Source organism: Bubalus bubalis, chromosome 3 (genome assembly GCF_019923935.1).
Source record: "Bubalus bubalis isolate 160015118507 breed Murrah chromosome 3, NDDB_SH_1, whole genome shotgun sequence".
Lineage (NCBI taxonomy): Eukaryota > Metazoa > Chordata > Mammalia > Artiodactyla > Bovidae > Bubalus > Bubalus bubalis.
Genome location: NC_059159.1, coordinates 138317779 through 138338789, shown reverse-complemented (window position 1 = coordinate 138338789; position 21011 = coordinate 138317779). Strand labels below are relative to the sequence as shown.

The 21011-nt window shown below is 42.6% G+C and overlaps 1 protein-coding gene across 14 annotated transcripts in view; it reads left to right on the top strand.

Annotated features, from left to right (window-relative positions):
• Positions 1-21011, top strand: part of FRMD3 (FERM domain containing 3) — a 380275-nt gene that overhangs the window by 99606 nt on the left and 259658 nt on the right. Inside the window, exon 1 of one of the 14 annotated variants that reach the window (XM_044940215.2) lies at positions 8315-8523. The exons of the other annotated variants lie outside the window; for them this stretch is intronic. Coding sequence (XP_044796150.1) covers positions 8449-8523 — 75 coding nt within the window. The 5' untranslated portion in view covers positions 8315-8448. Of the gene's footprint in view, positions 1-8314; positions 8524-21011 lie in introns of those variants that run through there. 14 annotated transcript variants of the gene reach the window in all.

The window sequence follows — 21011 nt, the reverse complement described above, 5'->3', positions numbered from 1 at the left end:
AGATTCTTTTAAGGAAAAGATCCAGACAAGGCCCAAACCTTGGAATGTCTAAAGTGTGTGGAGGAGGGGTGGACAACTGGAAATCCCAGTAGGTAGCACCAGGGAAGCCTGAAAACAGAGGTAGGGATGGTCAGGAGACTTAAGATTCAGGTTGAGAAGCTAATATGTGAGTTGTGGATGATATCTAGAAATAATAGGGCAGAGAGAATACTTTTGCTTCATAGTTTCAATCAAATGATGCTGATAGTTGAGACAAAAACCTTTTCTTCATGAGAAGAAAGACCTTGACATGGGAGGGTCTTGGTAACCAGCTAAGAGAAGTACAATCAAGGATTCATTGAGGATGTTGGCAACAAAGCCTTTGTGTTCTAGGAAGGGGAGCAGAATGTGATCAAGTTCTGTGTGAGACCAGCAGCCGGCTGGCCCAAGGTCAAGCTGGTCATCTGCTGCCCTTAGGGCTGGGCATAACCCATGACTGGGGAGAGGCTTGGACACAGTCTGGGGTACACCTGATTAAGAGGCTTCAGCTGTAGTATTTGGAATTATCCAAGGCAGTATTTTTCAACCTTCTGCTGCTAAGTCACTTCAGTCGTGTCCGACTCTGTGTGACCCCATAGACAGCAGCCCACCAGGCTGGGCATTAAAGTCACCTGGGGAACTTTGCAAATCCTTGTGGTCCAGCCTCCTCCAGACTCATTAAATCAGAATTTCTAGGAAGATGAGGTGAGATCCAGGTATCAGTATTTTAAAAAACCATCAGTGATGCTGAAGTGACCCTAAAGCAAGAACCTCTGATTTAAGGGCAAGCAATCAGACAGGAATTACACAACCTAGTTGTCTTTGAAAAAATTAGCTCTCAAGAAATTTTGGTTAAGCGCTTCCCTGGTGGCTCAGAGGTTAAAGCATCTGCCTGCAATGCGGGAGACCTGGGTTTGATCCCTGGGTCAAGAAAATCCCCTGGAGAAGGAAATGGCAACCTACTCTAGTGTTCTTGCCTGGAGAGTCCCATGGACGGAGGAGCCTGGTGGGCTACAGTCCATGGGGTTGCACAGAGTTGGACACGACTGAGCGACTTCACTTTCAAACCAGGTTCCTGAATTCAAAACCATTTCCCTCATCTTCCTCTACTCATTCAGGGGGAGATTTTCTTGGTCTAGTTATCAAAAGCATCTACAGTGAGCTTTTCAAATTTCATGTGCATACAGATCAGCTGTGGGTTCTGATGCAGTAGGTCTGGGGTAGAGCCTGAGAGATTGCATTTCTAACAAGCACTCAGGGATGCTGATGCTGCTGGATCACACTTTGAAAAGCAGGATTCTCGGCTCATAACTGTGGAGCTGGTTTTCCTTGTTCTTTTATTCATCATATTTGTGGAATGGTGCTTACTACCTGCAAGATACTTTGCTGGGTACTGAGAATGTGATGGTGAACAAGAGACAGCCCTTGCCCTCCAGGATCATAAAATCTAGGAGGAAAGGCAATACATTCATTGCTTACATACATCATCAAACATTACTTAAATACAATTATGATTAGAGCCACAAAGGAAAAAGTACAAATGTCTATGAAACCATGTGATAGGGAGTCTTGTTCTAGTTAGTGGGACAAGATTGTGACTCACGAGGTAAAGTAAGCCCCAGGAGACCCATGTTGTGTACTGATGCTCACTCTGGTTGTGGGAAACCGGTGACTTTTTCCTGCAGTTTCCAAAAGTATTGGCTATATTTAGCATATCAACCCTCTTTTCCTGCTGTACATTTTCCCATGGTGGCCTCAGCCAATCTCTTGACTTTCCTTATCCACTCTATCTCCACTTCCACCTCTCTTCTGAGCTCCAGGTTTCTAACTGTTGATGAACATCTTCAATTTGGAGACAGCTTAACCCTTGGAACCCACATATTCAGGGGCAAACTCCTTGCCTTCACCACCACACCAGCTCCGACAGCATCACCACTGTGCTGTTAACCATTCAAGCAAACACCCAGCATTTTGTTTTAACCAACGTGGACTTCATTATTGTTGATTCAGGGAGGCACCACATATTTTTGTCATTGTTGTTTGGTCACTCAGTCGTGTCTGACTCTTTTGTGACCTCAGGGACTGTAGGAGCCCACCAGGCTCCTCTGTGTGTGGGACTTTCTAGGCAAGAATACTGCCGTGGGTTGCCATTTCCTACTCCCCAGGGGATCTTCCCAACCCATGGACTGAACCCACGTCTCCTGCATTGCAGAATCGTTTACTGCTGAGTCACTTGTCTACATTTTTAACATAGGATCTGAAATAGGTACACGTTACGTTCGTTTGATTCTTGTAGTTACTGAAGTTGAGTATACTCAGCCAATACCCTCTCAGTGAATACTATTTAAATAAGTGAGACCTGGGGAAGAGAAAAGTTAGAGGCTGTTCATTTAGTCTGGGTATTTTTGTTGTGTATTTTATATGTCTTAACTCATTTGCTTCTCCCAGGACCTTTCTAGGCAGATATTGTTGCTTTTCATAGACAAGGAAATTGAGGTTAGTGTGTCCAGGTAGTGGATGACAATAGCATGTGAACTGAGTTTATTCCAACTTCAAAGACCATTGTATACTTTTACTAGGCATCACACTTTACACACTGTAAAGTGTTCTCTAAACTTATTATGAATATATATTTGAAACAAAAGCTCTTTCAAATATTATGAATGCTTTTTTCCTGAAATTTGTCAAATGAAAATCAGTGACTAATGAAATCAGATTTAATTACTTGAAGATAACTGTGTCTAACCTGCAGCATGTACTCAATAAATATTTGTCCTCTTTCATGGATTCAGATATTCTCTATTTTGGTTTTCTTTGGATTTTTCCTTTTCCTTTCCATGCTCTACTCTGGATATTTTCTTCTTCTTGTTGTGGTTCACTCAGTCATGTCTGACTCTTTGTGACCCCATGGACTGCAGCACTCCAGGCTTCCCTGTCCTTTACCATCTCCCGGAGTTTGCTCAAACTCATATCTATTGAGTCAGTGATGCCATCCAGCCATCTCATCCTCTGTTGCCCTCTTCTCCTCCTGCCCTCAGTCTTTCCCAGCATCAGAGTCTTTTCCATTGAGTCAGCTCTTCACATCAGGTGGCCGAAGTATCGGACCTTCAGCCTCAGCATCAGTCCTTCCAAAGAATATTCAGGGTTGATTTCCTTTAGGACTGATCTCCTTGCTGTCCAAAGGACTCTCAAGAGTCTTATCCAACACCACAGTTTGAAAGCATCAATTCTTTGGTGCTCAGCCTTCTTTATGGTCCAACTCTCACATCCATAGATGACTACTGGAAAAACCATAGCTTTGACTATATGGACCTTTGTTGGCAAAGTAATCTCTCTGCTTTTTAATATGATGTCTAGGTTTGTCATAGCTTTTCATCCAAGGAGCAAGCATCTTTTAGTTTCATATTGAAATTTTTTCTACTGAAACATCTTCTAGAACACTAATTCTCTCTTCAGCTGGGTTTATTCTGCTGTAAATCCACCTGTAGCATTCTTAATTTCTTCAATTACACTGCATCTTAGTTCTAGAATTTCCATCTAATTTTTAAAATATATGGATTTCAGTGTTTGCTGAGATTTTCATCTTGTCATCTATTTTCTTAAACATGCTCTTCAGTGATTTTTAGCCTAAGTCTAATAACGTCTAATAATCCCACTATCTGGATCAACTGTGAGATGATTACTATTGTCTGATTTTATTTTCTTCTTGGTCTTGGTAGTTTTTAATTGGATCTTGGGTATTATAAATGAAAAACTGGGGAGGCTCTTGATGACATGTTCTTTCACAGAGGATTTTTTTCCTTTAGCTTCTGGCAGGCAGGCAAAGTTTTAGAGTAGGAGCAGATAATTTTAATTAAATAATAGAAGGTATTATTCTTCTTCAACTGAACAGTTGGAGTGTATACAAAAGCTTCTTTGCTTTGATGGCTTCTGAGTTCCAATGATATCTCCTTATTAGTGGTGAGAGCTGTGCTTAGTTGACCATCCCTTTAGCAGACGTTTTTTTGCTCTGCTCCTCTTGTTTTCTGTGAAGTTTACAAATCAGCAAATGCCTAAGTGGTGGTGGTGGGGAGACACTGTGGGGCAGCTTCAGGCTTCTTTACTCTGGGAACTTGGCCTTTCAGGTTTTGCTTGTCTTAGTAACTTTTTGATACCTTCAAAGAGAATTTTTTGTTTGTTTTAAAGTTTTGTCTAGGTTTTCTATTTGCTTGTCTATCATTGCTAGAAGGTGTTACCTGTTTTTTTAAAGTCTTAAAATTTAATTAAAGCTGGATTTTGATTCATCAGATTGCCCCAGAAACAGATGCCATTCAGATGCATAGGTGAGAGATCTCTTTGGGTTGTAGTCTAGTGTGCTATGGGCTCCCCAGGTGGTGCTAGTGGTAAATAACCCACCTGCCAGACCCTGGAGATCCTGGTTTGATCCCTAGGTTGGGAAGATCCCTTGGAGTTGGGCATGGCAACCCACTCTAGTATTCTTGCCTGGGAAGTCCCATGGACAGAGGAGCCCGGTACAGTCCATAGGGTCGCAAAGAGTCAGACATGACTGGAGTGACTTCACACACCTGCTAGTGTGCTACATGTTCGCCCCACAAGAATCTTTGACTTTTCTCTCATCATAACTTTTGCTTTGCATTCTGAGGAGGTAACAAAAATGAGTGAACTGAATATTATATACTTTATCAGATGTAGATGGTAGGTTTAGCAGGAAATGGGCTTAAATAAATGATAGAGACAAGAGTAACTCAGGCTCTGATTTCTAGTTTGGTCTCCCAGACAGTAACAAAGGGCAGTAATTCTTCCACAGGGAAAGGGAAGACTGTGATGATTTCTAGTGGTCTCACCATGCTGGCATTTTTAGTGTACTTTGTCTTGTTAAAGGTCTGCAATTTTGAAGGGTGTGGTAACACACGTTGAGGTGCTTTCAGTGCTGTTTCTCTGTGTTTGTGTCTGTGTATTGCTAACATGTGTGTGCACCACACACACGGTACACAGCCTTACTTTTGTGCCTTCTGCGCTCTCATAGGCCCTGAATGCAAAAACATGAGTTCTCCTCAATCCCAACTTCTAGGAAAGCGAAGAAAATGTAAACCAGAGGTTGCCAGGAGTTTATGGCTGTAAGATTTCATCACCTTGCTGTCCTACCTGGAACAGATGGATCTGTCCCCATTTATTTGTTTTTCTACTTCCTTCTCTGCCAGCACTGAGCCCGAATCCTGAAGGAGGCCAAGACGAATTCCTTGTGATAATTTTGAGGGAGGAGCCCCAACTCTTTGGAGAGCAGAAGTTGGCATGAATGCTTTCCTTCAGAGGGTGGTTTTTCCCATTTGAGCTTACTGACCGGCCTCTTCCTTTCCTCTCCCCCTCCTCTTGTTTTTATTATTGTTAGTGGGATTACAAATCAAGTGGATGATGCTGTTTCTAAGAAACTGGAGTTTCATTATATGGAAAGTCAAAGACATGTGAAAAATGAAACATCACTATAAAAAATTAAACAACAACAGAAGTTCATAAAAGAAGTATGACATGGAGAGTACAGGTTCTGCTGTAGAAATCTGATGAGAGGGGGGCGCTTGATTGGAGTCACATGGAAGATTCTGTGGACTTGAGAATTAGGAATTGAGGATTAGGATTTAGAGTTGGCAAGGCATGGGGTGGCCATCTCTGTCGGGGAGATTAGATTACAGAAAGGCTTGGGTTTGGGAAGAAGCAAGGTGAGCTTAGGACCCTAGAGTGTTGTATAAGACCATAGGGAAGACATGGGGGAGATGAAGTCCTACTATGGAGAGCCTCAAAGTCCAGTTGCTGGTTGTGTTTGGACATCCTACAAACAAAGAGGGGACCCTCTAAGGTCTGCAAGGGGGTGTACAGTGATGCTTATTTTAGGAAGGTTGAGTCAACTGGTGCAGAATAAGTTGGGAAGGGTGATCCCGTAGGCATGGCTGTGACCCCAGTGAGTGTGGTGAGGGTTGGTGACTTGAAGAGGCAGATTGGAGTGTGCTTTTTTGAAAGAACACTGGTGAAGGATTGGCTCTGAATAGAGGCTATTGGCACTTTATGCAAATGAAAATTATGTGCATTTGAAGTAGTATAATGTAAAAATATTAACAAAAATTATAGGAACATTTTTGAAATGACCCCAAACCATTTTTTCTCACCTGTGATAGTCACCTCTCTTGGTCTAGCTTCTATACTTTACAAAATGGATCTATTCACATGAAAAGCAGTTTTTCAGTAAGAAGAATCTACTTTTCTGTTAACTTGCAATATAAATTTAGAGTTATTCTCATGAAAAAGAAAAAAACCATAATGGAATTCTCTTGTGCCTCTAAGAGGAGGAGCTGGGATGGGATGTATCTGACCTCCCTGGGTGGATGCTCATGGCCTCACATGAGCTGGTGTGGTGTTCCCCTGGCTGGTGTTCCCCTTTCTTGGTAGCATTGTCCTCATTCCTGACTCTAGAATGTCTCCTCCATTGTGATGGTGCCTGGGTAGATGCCAATCAGGAAACGTCATATCCCACAGGGTGTGTGAGTGAGCCACTCTCTCACATGCATTACCGTTGTAGTTTGTTCTGGATGAGCATTTCCTGAACTGTGGGCCATGGGACTCGCTTCTTTTGTCAGGAAAGGAGTTCTTGCAGAATTCAGTTTGAGAAATGCTGCATACTTTATGGCCTGCCTTGAGTCTTCTCTGAAGATCATGGTGCCCATTAGTACCTTCATTGCTCTGAGAAGTTGGGCAAACCAAGAAATTGGCTGCAGTGTTCCCTATTCTTATTTGCCCATGGAACACTACTTGTACATTACACTTAGTAACGCTGGAATCCAGTTCTTCCAGGTGGCCTCTCTGACAGCAGCAGAGTCCCTTCACAGAGTCATTCACGTGGATGAGCATAAGGTCCTGCTCTGCACTGTCACAGTGAAAGGGGATTTACACCTATTCTTGTGTTCTAAACTCAGAACAGCCCTCTCAGATCTGAGGAAACTGAAGCTCAGATGAGTTGGGACACCTGTCTAAAGCGACACAGTTAGGAGTGACAGGACCAGAACTGGAGTCCAGATCAACCCAAATCCCGGGTGGGACACCTTTGCTAGCTCTCTGGAGAGTTTTGAGTTCTCTCAATAAAACAGCAGCTGCTTCATTCAGAGGTTTCCAGCACTTAAATTCAAATATCTCTGTTGGTAAATAGATATCCCACATATTTTCAAAGGTGACCTATTTCATTGTGGTCGGAAGTTTTGAACCAGGTTTTGAATGTGTCATGACTCCTTTCCAGCCTTTTCTTATGGGAGAGGACCTGAATACCAGTGCCTGCCCACTAAGTCCTCTCTGCCTTTGGACTGAGCAGTGTGGATTCTCGAAGACGTGTCCATTCAGCCCTCAACATCCTGCTCTCATTCTTCAGAAATTGGTGTCCTGCCCATCCCCATTGATCTGCCACTGTGTCCTCAGGCCCTTCTCTGTGAATGATAGCTTGAAATGGTGAGAGGAACACGGTCGCCTCCCAGGCATCCTAGCATAAGGCCAAACATTTTGATATAGACAACGAACAGGGACATGCAGATTATCATCTGTTTTTCTAGTTGCTTGAAAGGTTGCAGGATATTCAGATGGGCCCGGGAATTTCTGACTTGCTCAGAAAGTTTCAGTTTCTTGTTCTTGCTTCTTCTTACCAGTACTGGTCCCCACTTGGCCAGGAGGGCAGGCAGCCAGATTGGCTTCCTGTGTTGTCGAGTCTGTTCTCTGTGTACTTACAGAGCAAGTGCTTGTTCATTCATCTTTTTTCCCCTCAGTTTCCTCTAACTAGCCAAGAAGTGGAAGGTTGTCTACCTCGCCCCCCCTAATTATCATGGGATTTAGGTGTGAGCAGTTTTCTTCTAGCAGTTAAGCAGGGCCATTTAAGTCGTTTGTGTCTATGTTCTGATGTTTATGTTGTTAGTCGCTCAGTCGTGTCTGACTCTTTGCGACCCCATGGACCGTAGCCCACCAGGCTCTTCTGTCCATGGGATTTTCCAGAAACAAGAAAACTAGAGTGGGTTGCCTTTCCCTTCTCCAAGGGATCTTCCTAACCTAGATATCAAACCCGAGTCTCCTGAAGTACAGACAGATTCTTTACTGTCTGAGCCACCAGGGAAGCATGTTCTGTTAGTAACAGTTAATTAAAGACTTAGCAACTAAATAGATGAGAGGAAATGTTCCATCTCGTTTAAGACTTTATTGTTCAGTCAGTTTTGCTAAAAGTCAGTGAGAGAAAAGTAGAATAACCCCAAAATGAAATCCACAGGTTATCTCCAACCTTCGAGTCATCCAGCCCTCAAATACTCATTTATTGCTTGTTGGCCACATGCAGAGCACTATGTGAGATCCTGGACATAAAAAAATCATCTCATCAGATCTTCCAAATCAATGTGTGTGCTCTGTTTGTGAATGTGGACCCTCCCAGGATGCCAAAAGGAGCTCCTTCCCTGGGGCAAGGTGTGCTCTGTGCTGTCACCAAGCAAGGTGAGTTACATGTATTGTCATACTTAAATCTCAAAACATCCCCATGTGACTGATCTGAGAAAATTGAGGCTCAGAAGAGTTAGGGAGCTCATCTAAAGTTATACGGGACATGGCAGGGTCCAAACTGAAGCCCAGATCAACCCTGAGTCCACTGTGGGATCCCATTGTCGTTTTTCTTATGTGATAGGATTGGATCCAGAACCTTCTTCCCTGGAGCTCTTCTAGATGAGCTCTGGGGGAAGAAAGACTTAAGTTGGACCTTCAGGGCAGCTGGAATCAGGGGCTGTGTGTAGTAAGATCCTTTCCTTCATTAAAAATATCTTTTCCATTTGCTGCATCAGTTTTTGGTTAAGAGCTCGTAGATCCTCTTAGCCAGCCTTATTGGCTTCAGCACTCTGGACCAGCTGCATTTTATAAAGTACAGATGCCCAGTGCTGTCCCCAGAGGTCTCTGTCTTGGGAATGTCTGCTTTTGCAAAGCTCCACGGGATTCCAGCATACATACAAGTTTGAGAACCAGTGGATCTGCGGTGACTTATTCTGGCCCTTTAACTCATTACTGCTCATCCAGGCTTCCTCCCCACCCCTATCTTAGTTTTCTGAGACATCCCATGGGTAAGGAGGCATTGGGTGTGTGAGTTTTAATTATGTATGACTCTGGAGCCTTTATCTGACAACCACTGGTTTCTAATTTCCATCTCAGCTTTGAATTCAGTCATCTCTCTGACCCCCAATTTAATGCTTATTTTTTAAAGGATGCTCATGCTCTTATTTAATTCTGTGCATTTAGTAAGATGTTTGGGCATTTTATCTTTTTTTTTAACTTTTATTTTTAAAAATTTATTTATTTCAATTGGAGGATAGTTACTTTGAGTATAGTGTTGGTTTCTGCCAACATCAATCAACCATAGATGATACATATGTCCCCTCCCACTTGAACCTCCTTCCCACCTCCCATCCCATCCCACCCTTCTAGGTTATCACAGAGTACCTGCATCATACAGCAAATTCCCGCTGGCTATCTGTTTCACATATTGTAATGTGTATGTTCCAATGTCACTCTCCTAATTCATCCCACCTTCTCCCTCCCACACTGTGTCACAAGTCTGTTCTTTAGGTCTACATCTCCTTTGCTGGACATTTTATCTTTATCAGTAACTTGGAGGTGGTGAAATGATTAGGTTTTAAGTTTCTCCTCCACAAGTGATAGCCTCATGAATAAACTATGACTCCTTTCGCTCACCAGGCATTTCTGTATTGCCCTGCACTCTCTAACTTACCTTTGTGATTTTGGGCTGTAGAAATTAAAATACCTCATGGCATGGGGGATATCCTCAAGCCCTTTGACCTGTAGCTATACCATCTAGTGATGGTCCAAGGAACATGCTGGCTTTCTCAGAACTGGCGTTATCAGGGTGTAGTTTTGCTTGAATCTCTCCTGGGTTGATTTTGCCACAATTGAGCTCTTTTAGAGTGACCTGAATAACAGTTAACCCTGGGTTGTGAACTGCTATGTACCAGCTGTGGAGATGAGATTCCATCCTTGGCTTGCTTTGGGTAAACCAATGTTTTAGTTTTTGTCTGTGTCTTTCTCTGACTTGGGTGGCCTTTATTCATTCGCTTGGTAACAGGTTGTCTCCAACCAGTGTAATTCCTCATCCCTGTTGACAGCTGTACCTTGTCATATTTTAGTTGAACCTCCTTTGAGCACCGTCTACATAGTTGGGCATTGGTAGGACACTTTGGGGTGGCCTGCCTGAATTAGCTATAGCAAGGGCTGCGTTTTGCTGCTGCTGCTGCTGCTAAGTCACTTCAGTCATGTCCAACTCTGTGCGACCCCATAGACAGAAGCCCACCAGGCTCCCCCATCCCTGGGATTCTCCAGGCAAGAACACTGGAGTGGGTTGCCATTTCCTTCTCCAATGCATGAAAGTGAAAAGTGAAAGGGAAGTCGCTCAGTCGTGTCCAACTCTTAGCGACCCCATGGACTACAGCCTACCAGGCTCCTCCATCCATGGGATTTTCCAGGCAAGAGTACTGGAGTGGGGTGCCATTGCTTTCTCTGAAGGGCTGTGTCTTAGCTCCTGGCATTTCCAGGGCTGGTGTCTTTTATCAGGTTGGAGGGTGTGGGTATGTTCATGAGTGTCCTCAGGGCTCAGGGCAGGGCTCCAAGTCAAAGCCACAGCTGTCTTTTGGCTGCTGTCATGGGCTCAGAGGACCTTCCTGTCTCTCTCCACTCACCCCCAGGCCCTGTGTTGCCTGGGTGCCTATTCCTCCCCAGGCCCCAAAGTAGGGGCAAAGGTCAGGAGACTGGGTGAGCAATTATGTTTATCCTTTCTGTTAATTGCCCAAAAGTTTCTACAAACAAGTTTACTAATCTTGCTGTTGGACGAGGGTGGGAGCAGTTTGTTGTTATTCAGTTGCTAAGTTATGTCTGACTCTTTGCAATCCCATGGACAGCAGCATGCCAGGCTTCCCTGTCCTTCACTGTCTCCCAAGTTTGCTGAAACTCAGGTTCATTGAGTCGGTGATTCCATCCAACCATCTCATCCTCTGTTGCCCCTTCTCCTGCCCTCAATCTTTTCCAGCATCAGGGTCTTTTCCAAATGAGTTGTCTCTTCTCATCAGGTGGCCATAATATTGGAGTTTTAGCTTCAACATAAGTTTTTCCAGTAAAATTCAGGGTTAGCTTCCTTTAGGAATGACTGGTTTGATCTCCTTGCTGTCCAAGGAACTATCAGCAGTTTACCAAGCCTCAGATTTTCTGAGGAATCAAGGACAGTAGGGATTTGTGGAGTTCCCATGCACTGGGAACTAGATCTAGCAGGACTTGACTTGTCTGGGCTCTGAATCTAAATGGTTTCTCATGGTTAGTGTAAAGAACAAACAAACTTACTCACTCCCGATGCTTGGGCCAACTCTGTTCACCTTGCTGCACTTCTCTGTGTGGTATGTGCTTGCAGAATCATTTAGTTCAGAACTCTGCTACCTGAAATTCCTGGTTGGGTTATTTCTCTCTGTAAAGCAAGTATTCACTGAATGTAATTTGAGAATTTAGCTTCAGGTGGTTGTTAAGGTTTTTGGTGATATTCCTGGAAAAGACACATAAATTGAAATGACTTAAGTTCTATTTTCTCATGGAAATAAAGTTTATCAAGGGGCTATCTTGGATCTCTCTTTTAGCTTCTTCATTTGAAATAGTTTCAAATGACTACAAAATTTATAGTTGACTTTCTTATGGAAATGATCACAAAACTACATTTAATCAAAGGGCCTTAGCCCTAGGCAATGTCATTTTTACATGGTGTCTAACAAGATGTATTACTGACAGTGAGCTCAGAAATAGATTTTATTTTGGCTGATGTCTTTATTCTCAAATTAAAACAATTTTTTTCTTTCTAATGGTAGCTGGCACTGAGATCTTTGTGTGACCCACATCCATCTGATGTTGTATGATAGAGAAACAGTAAAACTTGCATCTTAACATCTAGCAAGACCTTGGATGATTAAAAGCATCTCATATTTGTTAATACTTCAAAAAAATCAAACTGTTCACTATGACAGAAATCAGTGGATAGGATTTTGGTGGCTGTGAGTTAACAATGCAGTATTCAAACTGAGAAAGTCTCTGGTGGAACCCATGAACTCGCTGGAGACAAGAGTCAAGATGGCAGAATTCTGCAGAGTGCTGGCCAATCACAGCATAACCACTTCATCCTGTGTTGGTGAGGCTAAATAAAGGAGGTTTGCCTGCACAGCTTTCAAAAGTACATGTCAGCTGGGGTTTCCCTGGAGGTCCAGTGGTTAACACTCTGTGCTCCCACTGAGGGGGCACAGGTTCAATCCCTGGTCAGAGATCTAAGTATGTATGGGGCAATTAAGATGGAATCAACTCAGGTAAACTTTTGTTTAACATGGTGGATGCTGTGGACTGCTATGCAGTGTTGACATTATTTTACTGGGACAAATTAGAAGGGTGTGTGAATTTCAAAAGGATCTCTTTTGGCAAGCTTATCACAGGTACCTTAGAAGAATCTTTTAGTTCTTAATGGTTGCTTTTTTAATTGCTTTTTTAGTTCTTAATGGTTGCTTAATGGTCTTCTGAGAAGTCAAGACAGAGCTCTCTGCTTTATTATTACTTTTCACTCAGAGCAAAATTTCTCCAAATCCCTGTGGTGATAATAGTTTTGAGGATGGTTTGTTTCCTGACCAAACACAGATAACAGGTACTCAACCACTGGGTTTCCTGTTGAGGTCAAGATTGTGCTGTAATTCTTTCAAACTAGCCAGGCAACATCTTTTGGTTCGGGCGACACCTGCCCATTTCTTCACCATTTATGAAAGACATCTAGCACTAATGCTTTCTTTAAGGATATCTTTATGGGAGATGGTTTAGTGTTTTACCAAAGAATCGACACATTGACATTCTTTTGCTTGTTTAAGAACCTGCTGGATATTAAGAGGCAAGTCTTTAGAGAACAAACTTATGGTTACCAGTGGGGAAGGATGGTTGGAAGGGCTAGTTAGGGAGTTTGGGATTGACATATACACACTGCTGTATTTAAAATGGATAACCAACAGTAGGATAACTTACTGTAGAGCACATGGAACTCTGCTCAATGTTATGTGGCAGCCTGGATGCGAGGGGAGGATGGGGGAGAATGGATACATGTATATTATAGCTGAGTCCTTTTGCTATCTATCAGAAACTATCACAACATTTTTAATCAGCTATACTCCAATATCAAATAGAAAGTTTAAAAAAGATGGAAGTCTTATGGTATCTCTATTAAACCTAAGCACAGTTACTGATTAGCTGGGAGAGGGAAGGTTAGGTGGAAACTTGCCTGTCAGCAATGGGAATGTGATTTTTCTAGTCCCCCTCGTTTACTTCAGTAGTACCAGCATCTTTTGGGGGTGGTCCAGATTGGATTCTTCCACGTCAAACCTTCTCACGAAAACTCACCACCTCCGTCAGGTTTACTGAACAGTTGGACATTTTATAGTTAATCTCCCCTCTATGCTTGTGAGTGTGTAGCAAGTGTTAGAATTATTCTGGGTTGATCACAGGGAATCTGAGTTGAAGCTCAACACACCAGAGATGTGTTTTGAAATGACACAGCTCTAGATACTGTTTCAAGCTCTTCCATATTTGCTCGTACCAATTGGCACCCATTTCCTTTGCAGTCTGTCTATGAACTGGGTACCTAGAAGGGTTTGACTCTCAGTGGCCTGGTGGGGCGTGGCATCTGTTTAGGTAAATGCTCAGCACACAGGGTGTAAATCTGCTCTTTTCCCTGATGAACAAGCAGATCCCTTTCTCAGAAACATGCAGCAGACAAATATGCAGCACAGGCCCAGAACTTTGGACCTGGGAGGATCACAGAACTCAGCCTCATAGTCTTTCTGTGTCAGGTGAGAATTTACAACAAGGATTTTGCCAATTTGTTAGGGGCTGAATTGAGTCCTAAAATCCATGTGTCGAAGCCCTAGTACCCAGTACCTCAGAATGTGACTGTATTTGGAGATAGAACCTTTAAAGGGATGGACATAAGGTAAAATAAGGTCATGTGGTGAGCCCTAGTCCAATAGACTGGTGTCCTTATAAGGAATGGAGGTTAAGTCATGTGTAGCAGTGTTGATGGACCTACAATGCAGAGTGAAGTAAATCAGAAAGAGGAATACAAATGTCATATATTAATGTATATATATGGAATCTAGAAAATAGAAGATGAACCTGTTTTCAGGGCAAGAGTAGAGACCCAGACATAGAGAATGGATGTGTAGACACAGACAGGGAAGGAGAGGGTGGGACAAATTGAAAGAGTATCATTGATATATATATGCTACCATGTGTAAAATGGTATAAAGGAAGATGGGTTCCCCTAGTGGCTCAGCGATAAAGAATACGCCTGCAATGCAGGAACCACAGGAGATGTGGGTTTGATCCCTGGGTTGGAAAGATCCCTTGGATCCCTTGGAGGGCACAAAAACCTATTCCAGTATTCTTGCCTGGAGAGTCCCATGGACAGAGGAGCCTGGCAGGCTACAGTCCATAGAGTTGCAAAGAGTTGGACACAACTGAAACAACTGAGCACATGTGTAAAGTAGCTAGTGGGAAGCTGCTCTACAGCACAGGGAGCTCAGCTCGGTGCTCTGTGATGACCCAGAGGGGTGGGAGAGAGGTGGGTGGGAGAGAGGTTCAAGAGGGAGTGGATATATGTATACTTATAGTTGATTCACTTTGTTGTACAACAGAAACCAACGCAACATTGTAATGCAATTATGCTCCAATAAAAAATAATAATAATAAAACAAATGGAAGTTAAAACACAGATACATACAAAGGGCAGACCATGTGAGGACACAGGAGAAACTGGCCATCGACCAGCCAAGGAGAGAGGCCTCAGAAGAAACCAGCCCTGCCGACATCTTTACCTCAGACTTTGAGTCTCCAGAGCTGTGAGGCAATAGATGTCTGCTGTGTAAGCCACCCAGTCTGTGGTGTTTCGTCATGGTGCCCCTGGCCACTCAATATACACCCTGCTAGGCAGTCTTTGTTGCCAGAAGGAAAGCAAAATGTCTTTTGGAGATATTTGGCTCAAACCAGAATTTCTTAAAGAAATAAATTGCTGAAAAGCCAAACCCACTTCTCCTGGTAGTTATAACTTCATAGACAGGACTTCTGCTCTCCTCAGGAATCACAGAGAAGCCCACTAATGTCCAGACTGACTTACAGGGTCTCGACAGTTCTGCTTGTCCACTTGTGTTTTGCTCCCTTTTATTTGCCCCCAGGGCTGGGTGCTTGCAGTACTCGAGTTACAGAATGCTGAGGACCTGGGTTGCTGCCCGAGGCGCAGCAGTTGGTTTTCGCAAATGAGATGAGGCACTTCCAAGTGGAAACCATTTCTTATAGAAAGCCCCAGAATGGTCTAAACAGATGAGCCCCTTTAAGGCATTTCATGATTTATCTTCACAGTGTCTTTGAGAATTTTGTTGTTGGTCAGTTTAAAGTGCATGGTTAAGACTTTTTCTAATTAAATAAAAATTTACAAATGAGTTGAACACCAGTATAATTGATTTGGTAGAAAATAGGCCTTACTTTCTAGTACTTTGTTCCCCACCATATGCTGGATTTTATTTTATTTTATTTTTTTAAATTTTATTTTATTTTTAAACTTTACATAATTGTATTAGTTTTGCTTTTAAAGGTGAGAGAGAATTTCAGTTTAATCAAGGTAGCCGGCTGCCAGGGGAAGCATGTAGACAGGTTCCATTGTTAAGCCTTTTATGATATTAATGTAAATGTTTGTTTCTGTGACTTATGTGCAGATTTCCCCTTTCCAAAGAGTTTTGTTTCAGCACACAGAGGACTGTTTTTGCAGAACACTGGAAAAATGAAAAAAGAAAAAGTCAAGCAGAAAGGCCTGGAATTTTCCTATAATCTGGAGGATGATTTGTGGGGTATCTGCATTAGGGAGGGAAGAAAGAAGGAAGGAAGGAAGGAAGGAAGGAAGGGGAGGCTGGAGTTTGGGGAAGAACCTGGAACAGGAGTCGGGATGCTCAGTTGTTAACGCACTGTGCGCTCCCAGGCATGTTCATTGCCTGTTCCCCATCTGTCCCATCTTCATCATCCCCTATCAGCTCACAAGGTTGTTGGTGAGATTGAAAGGAAAGAGTGTGAAAATAAAGAATGGAGTGCCAGTTGAGTTTAATAAGAGTCTCTAGGAGTCAGTGATCCTAGAGAACCTCATTAATCTTTGATCAATTTTATTGTCCAAGTGGGAGAGAGCTTCTCAGAGGGGCTGAAAATCCACGAGATGGGAACAAGGTGTCAGTTAGAAAGAGCTATTCATGGTTAAACTGCTTCTGACACAGATGAGTCCTGGAAGGCCTTTGGTCAGGCCTTGGTGTGTCTGGGAAGCTTGAGCCCACTTTCTGAGAGCCTTTTCTCCAGGAAATGCTGACCAAGAAGATCCCAGACCTCTTGGGGGAGTGAGTGCATTTAATCTCAGGGTGGGGAGGTGTGACCTGTGAGATCTCCTACCCTTCATCATCTGATGTGAGAGAGCAAGTGCCCCACTTGGGAGAGATGCTGATTCCTGAACCAGCAGGTGGGACTGAGGCTTTGGGCTTAGATCTGGAAGCAGCTGGGGGTTACCAGCTGGTTACCAGTAGTGGTAAGTAGGAGATGCAAGAGACACATGTTTGATCCTTGGGTCAGGAAGGTGCCCTGGAGTAGGAAATGGCAACCCACTCCAGTATCGTGCCTGAAAAATTCTGTGGACAGAGGAGCCTAGCGGGCTATACAGCCCGTGGGGTCACAAAGAGTTGGACACGACTGAGTGACTGAGCACACAGCATACACACACACACTGGAGGCAACTGCCTGGTCCTTTTAGAACCCAGAAAATGACGGCTGGATAATACTGTGGTCTCTGATCAGAACAGTCATTCTTTGCCAGCCTTGATGAAGGAGTTCCTGAATAATTCACGAGGATTGACGACCTTCAGCGATAACAATGGGAATGGCTCAGTCTGAAGTTCAGAGGGTGCTGGCTACTCCTGGCAGGTGTCACATGTATTATTCTATAGTTCTAGAGCTCAGAAGTCTGAAATGGATCTCACTGGGCTAAATATCAAGGTGTCAGTAGGGCTATGTTTCTTCTGGAGGCTTTAGGGGATAATGTTTCCTTGCCTTTTCCAGCTTCTGGAAGTCTCCTACATTCCTTGGCTTCTGGTTCCTTATACCATCTTCAAAGCCAACATCTTCAAGTATTTCTCTGGCTCTCAATATCTTTGCCTATTTCCACATCTATGGACCCTGTGATAATGTTTGGTTCACCTGGATAATCCAGGCTCCTCTCAAGGTCAGCTGATTAACAACCTTACTTCGACCTGAAACATTAATTCGCCTTTGTCCTATAACCTCACATATCCATGATTTCTGGGGAAAATGACATGGACATCTTTGGCGAGCAGTTACTCTGCCTGCCATACCCCATCAGCACTCTTGTCACTCATATGGTAATTGCCTCTCACTTGGGTTCTCCTGTAGACTCCTAGAGCTCAGGGTTTGTTTCTTGCTGCCTTTCCAGCAATTTGTACAGACATTTCAAACTGGAAGCTTTGAGATGAAGGTGTGATCTGTGCAGTGTTATGAATAGATTTAAATTGTTTACCAACATTTAAAAATTAGACTTTTCATGAAAACTGTGAGTCCTTTTTTGTGAAAAGCATGAAACTTGGCAGCACTGAGCATGTGGCACAAGGGGATGTCTTGGTGGCCTCTGTGTCTTGGGGAAGCCCTGGGGCAGAAGTGAGGATGAGAGGCTGTCAGCATAACAATGAGCTGGAGCCTGGGTCGAGCTAGGTTGAAATAAGGGGTGAGGCTGAGAGCATGTGAGTCAGGGCACCAGATGTGTCTGCTTGTAGAAAGTTGGAAATGTTCTAGCTGGGAATCAGGGTTCAGGGGGCCCAGGATCAGGAGACAGCAGGTGAACAAGCAGACAGGCTGAACTCACTGATAGAATGTCAAAGTCCAGGGCCAAGTGGCCAGAACTTTGAGGAGTGTGTGGGTTAATGGCCATGAACACTCTTAAATGATGAATAAATGGAGTCTGTCGATTCTCTTAAGACTCAGCTTCAATTTTCCTCTCCCAGCCTCCTGGATTACATCACATGACCTTTTACTATTGCTGTTTACCTGAGTAAGGTCAGCTGCCAGGAGTTTAACTTTTCCTTCTGTTCACTCTGTTGGGTGGGGGCCAGCTAATGAACAGTGAAATTACCTGATGGCAGGTGGCAGAAAGCTAGCTGAGTATAACCAAATGTCTATAATGATAAACATTTATTAAATTAAAGAATAATTACTTCATAAGTGTAAACTGAGCATATTTTTTCCTATTGTAGCTCTTCAGTTTGTTTCCTTAGATTTTTTCTGGTACCAGGTTCCTTGTTTCATCTAGCATTTTCTTTGCCTGTGGAATTTCTGTATTTGATAAAGCTTGCCATTATGACTATTTTTTTTCCAGATTTACTGAGATAAAATTAACATAATACTGTGAGTTTAAGGTGTACAATGTAATGCTTTGATACACATATATATTGTGAAATGTTTACCACAATAAGGTTAGTTAATGCCTCTATCACGTCACATAATTACCCTTTGTTATTTTTATTATGGAGAGAACATTAAAGCTCTATTCTCATAGTACATATTTCAAGGGTACAATATAGTATTGTTAGCTATAGTTCCCATGCTGTACATCAGATGCCCAGAACTTACTCATTACTGGAGGTTTATACCCTTTACCCACATCTCCCCATTTCCTCCACCTCCTGTGGCCCTTGGCAGCCCCCATTCTACTTTATTTTTCTGAGTTTGATGTTTTCAGATTCCACATAAAAGTGAGGTCATATGATATCTGTCTTTGTCTGACTTATTTCACTTAGCATAATGCCCTCAAGGCCATTACTGCATCTTGATTTTGAATATTTTCTGCTAACTTTTCCATTTTTCTGGATTTTAAGTTAATTCAATATAGTCTTTTTGTGTCCTTAATCCCCTTGCCTTTTATTTCTGTGAATTGTGCCCCTCCTGGAAGTCCTCAGGACTCATTATCCCATCACAGGCTTTGCAAGTGATGACTTGGGAATCCATTTGGTAGAATCTGTCTGTTTGGCTTTATGGAAGCTGTGTGCACAGATGAGATAATCAGTACCATAGTAAGAGTCTTGAGCTGAGTGAGTTCCATGTCCTCATAGAATTTATCCATCCCAGATTTCAGAATGCATTTCTCATCCCCCTCAGATAGAAGAGGGTATGTAATAGAACAGACACTCCTGTCAGTTGACTCCTTGGACAGGTCCTAGGGTTTGTAATACCTACATTGCACATAGAAATCTCTGTTCTTTGGTTTCAGTGGTTACTGACCCCCAAGCTGTAGCCGTACATCCAGCAAATGCATGTGAAAATGGAGGGGAGTGAAGGCCTCTTTACCCAACCTCTCTTAGAAAAGCCACTCATCATCCATTAATCATAATATCAGGAATATTTTTTCAGCTGGGAGGGACCTTAAGGAAAAATCCACTTCAGTGGATTTATTTTCAGTGGTCTAATAGATGAGGAGCTGGAGGTCACAGGGGTCAAGTGACTGGCCTTGGTTCACTCAGTGAACCAGTAGCCAAGACCTGTCTCATTCAGAACCCAGGTGACCTAACTCTGTTGCTGATATGAAGGATGGGGATTCATGGGGTCAGTGAGAGTGTGTGTGACATGTGAAGAACCACTTTGCTTTACCCTCATTTTGGCCTCCATCTGTTTTTTACTGGTTAAGTGCAGAAAAGTCATGTTGCATAAAGCAGACTCCCATGTATAGTATTGATATTTCTGAGTAGTTGAACTTAGGCAGGTGTTGGGTGGTGTTCTCTCTACAAGTTTTTATAAGGCTTTTACCTGTGTCAACATTATGAATTATTTTATTAGAAGAGATTGGGCAATATTGTAATTAGGTATTTGTCTTTATTGCTCATGTGAACCTAATATATCCCTTTATAGAGTAGTGTCATGCCTTGAGTTTTATAGCTTGGTTTCTGTTAACAAATTCAAAGTGTTTCATTCATTAGCCTTCTTGTATCCCTTAGCTTGTATTAAGTTGTACTTTTCCCTATTGAAACAGAATTTTAAAATTATTTAAAACATTCAGAAATTACTATTTCAGTGAGATAATATTTATCACTTAGCTCAATGAACACACACAATACATTGTATTGACAAAGAGGCAGTGAAGAAAGATGCTCTTATATCTATCTGGTAGAAGTTAAATTGTATAACCCTTTGGAGGACTCTTTTGTAACCCTAATCAAAATATTAAGTATATATGTGTGTATATAATAAATGTATAGAGTAACCACTCTTTGACTCAGCATTCATTCTAGGAATGTGTTATGGACATTCTTGAGCATTCTGAAATTGCATATATTTGGGAGTATTCAGAGCAGTACTGTTTGCTTCAGAGGATTTGAAACTGTCTCTCCATCTACAGGAGAGAATCTAAATCAAACATGGCACATCTATGAGGTAGTATATACAGATATTAAATCATTATTGTACACCTGAGACTAATACAATGTTCTGTGTCAGCTTTACCTCAATTAAAAAAGAGAATGCAGCAGCTCCATATACACTAATCTGAAAAGATCTCTAAGATAAACCATTAAATGAAATCAGCAAGGTGTCACCATTTGTACTAAAAGAGGCAGATAATATATACATGATTGCTTATTTATGTGTGGAATCTCTGGGCATATGCATAAGGAATAATATTGGTGATAGCTCAGCTGGTAAAGAATCTGCCTGCGATGCAGGAGACCCTGGTTCGATTCCTGGGTTGGGAAGATCCCCTGGAGAAGGGAAAGGCTACCCACTCCAGTATTCTTGGGCTTCCCTTGTGGCTCAGCTGGTAAACAATCTGCCTGCAGTGTGGG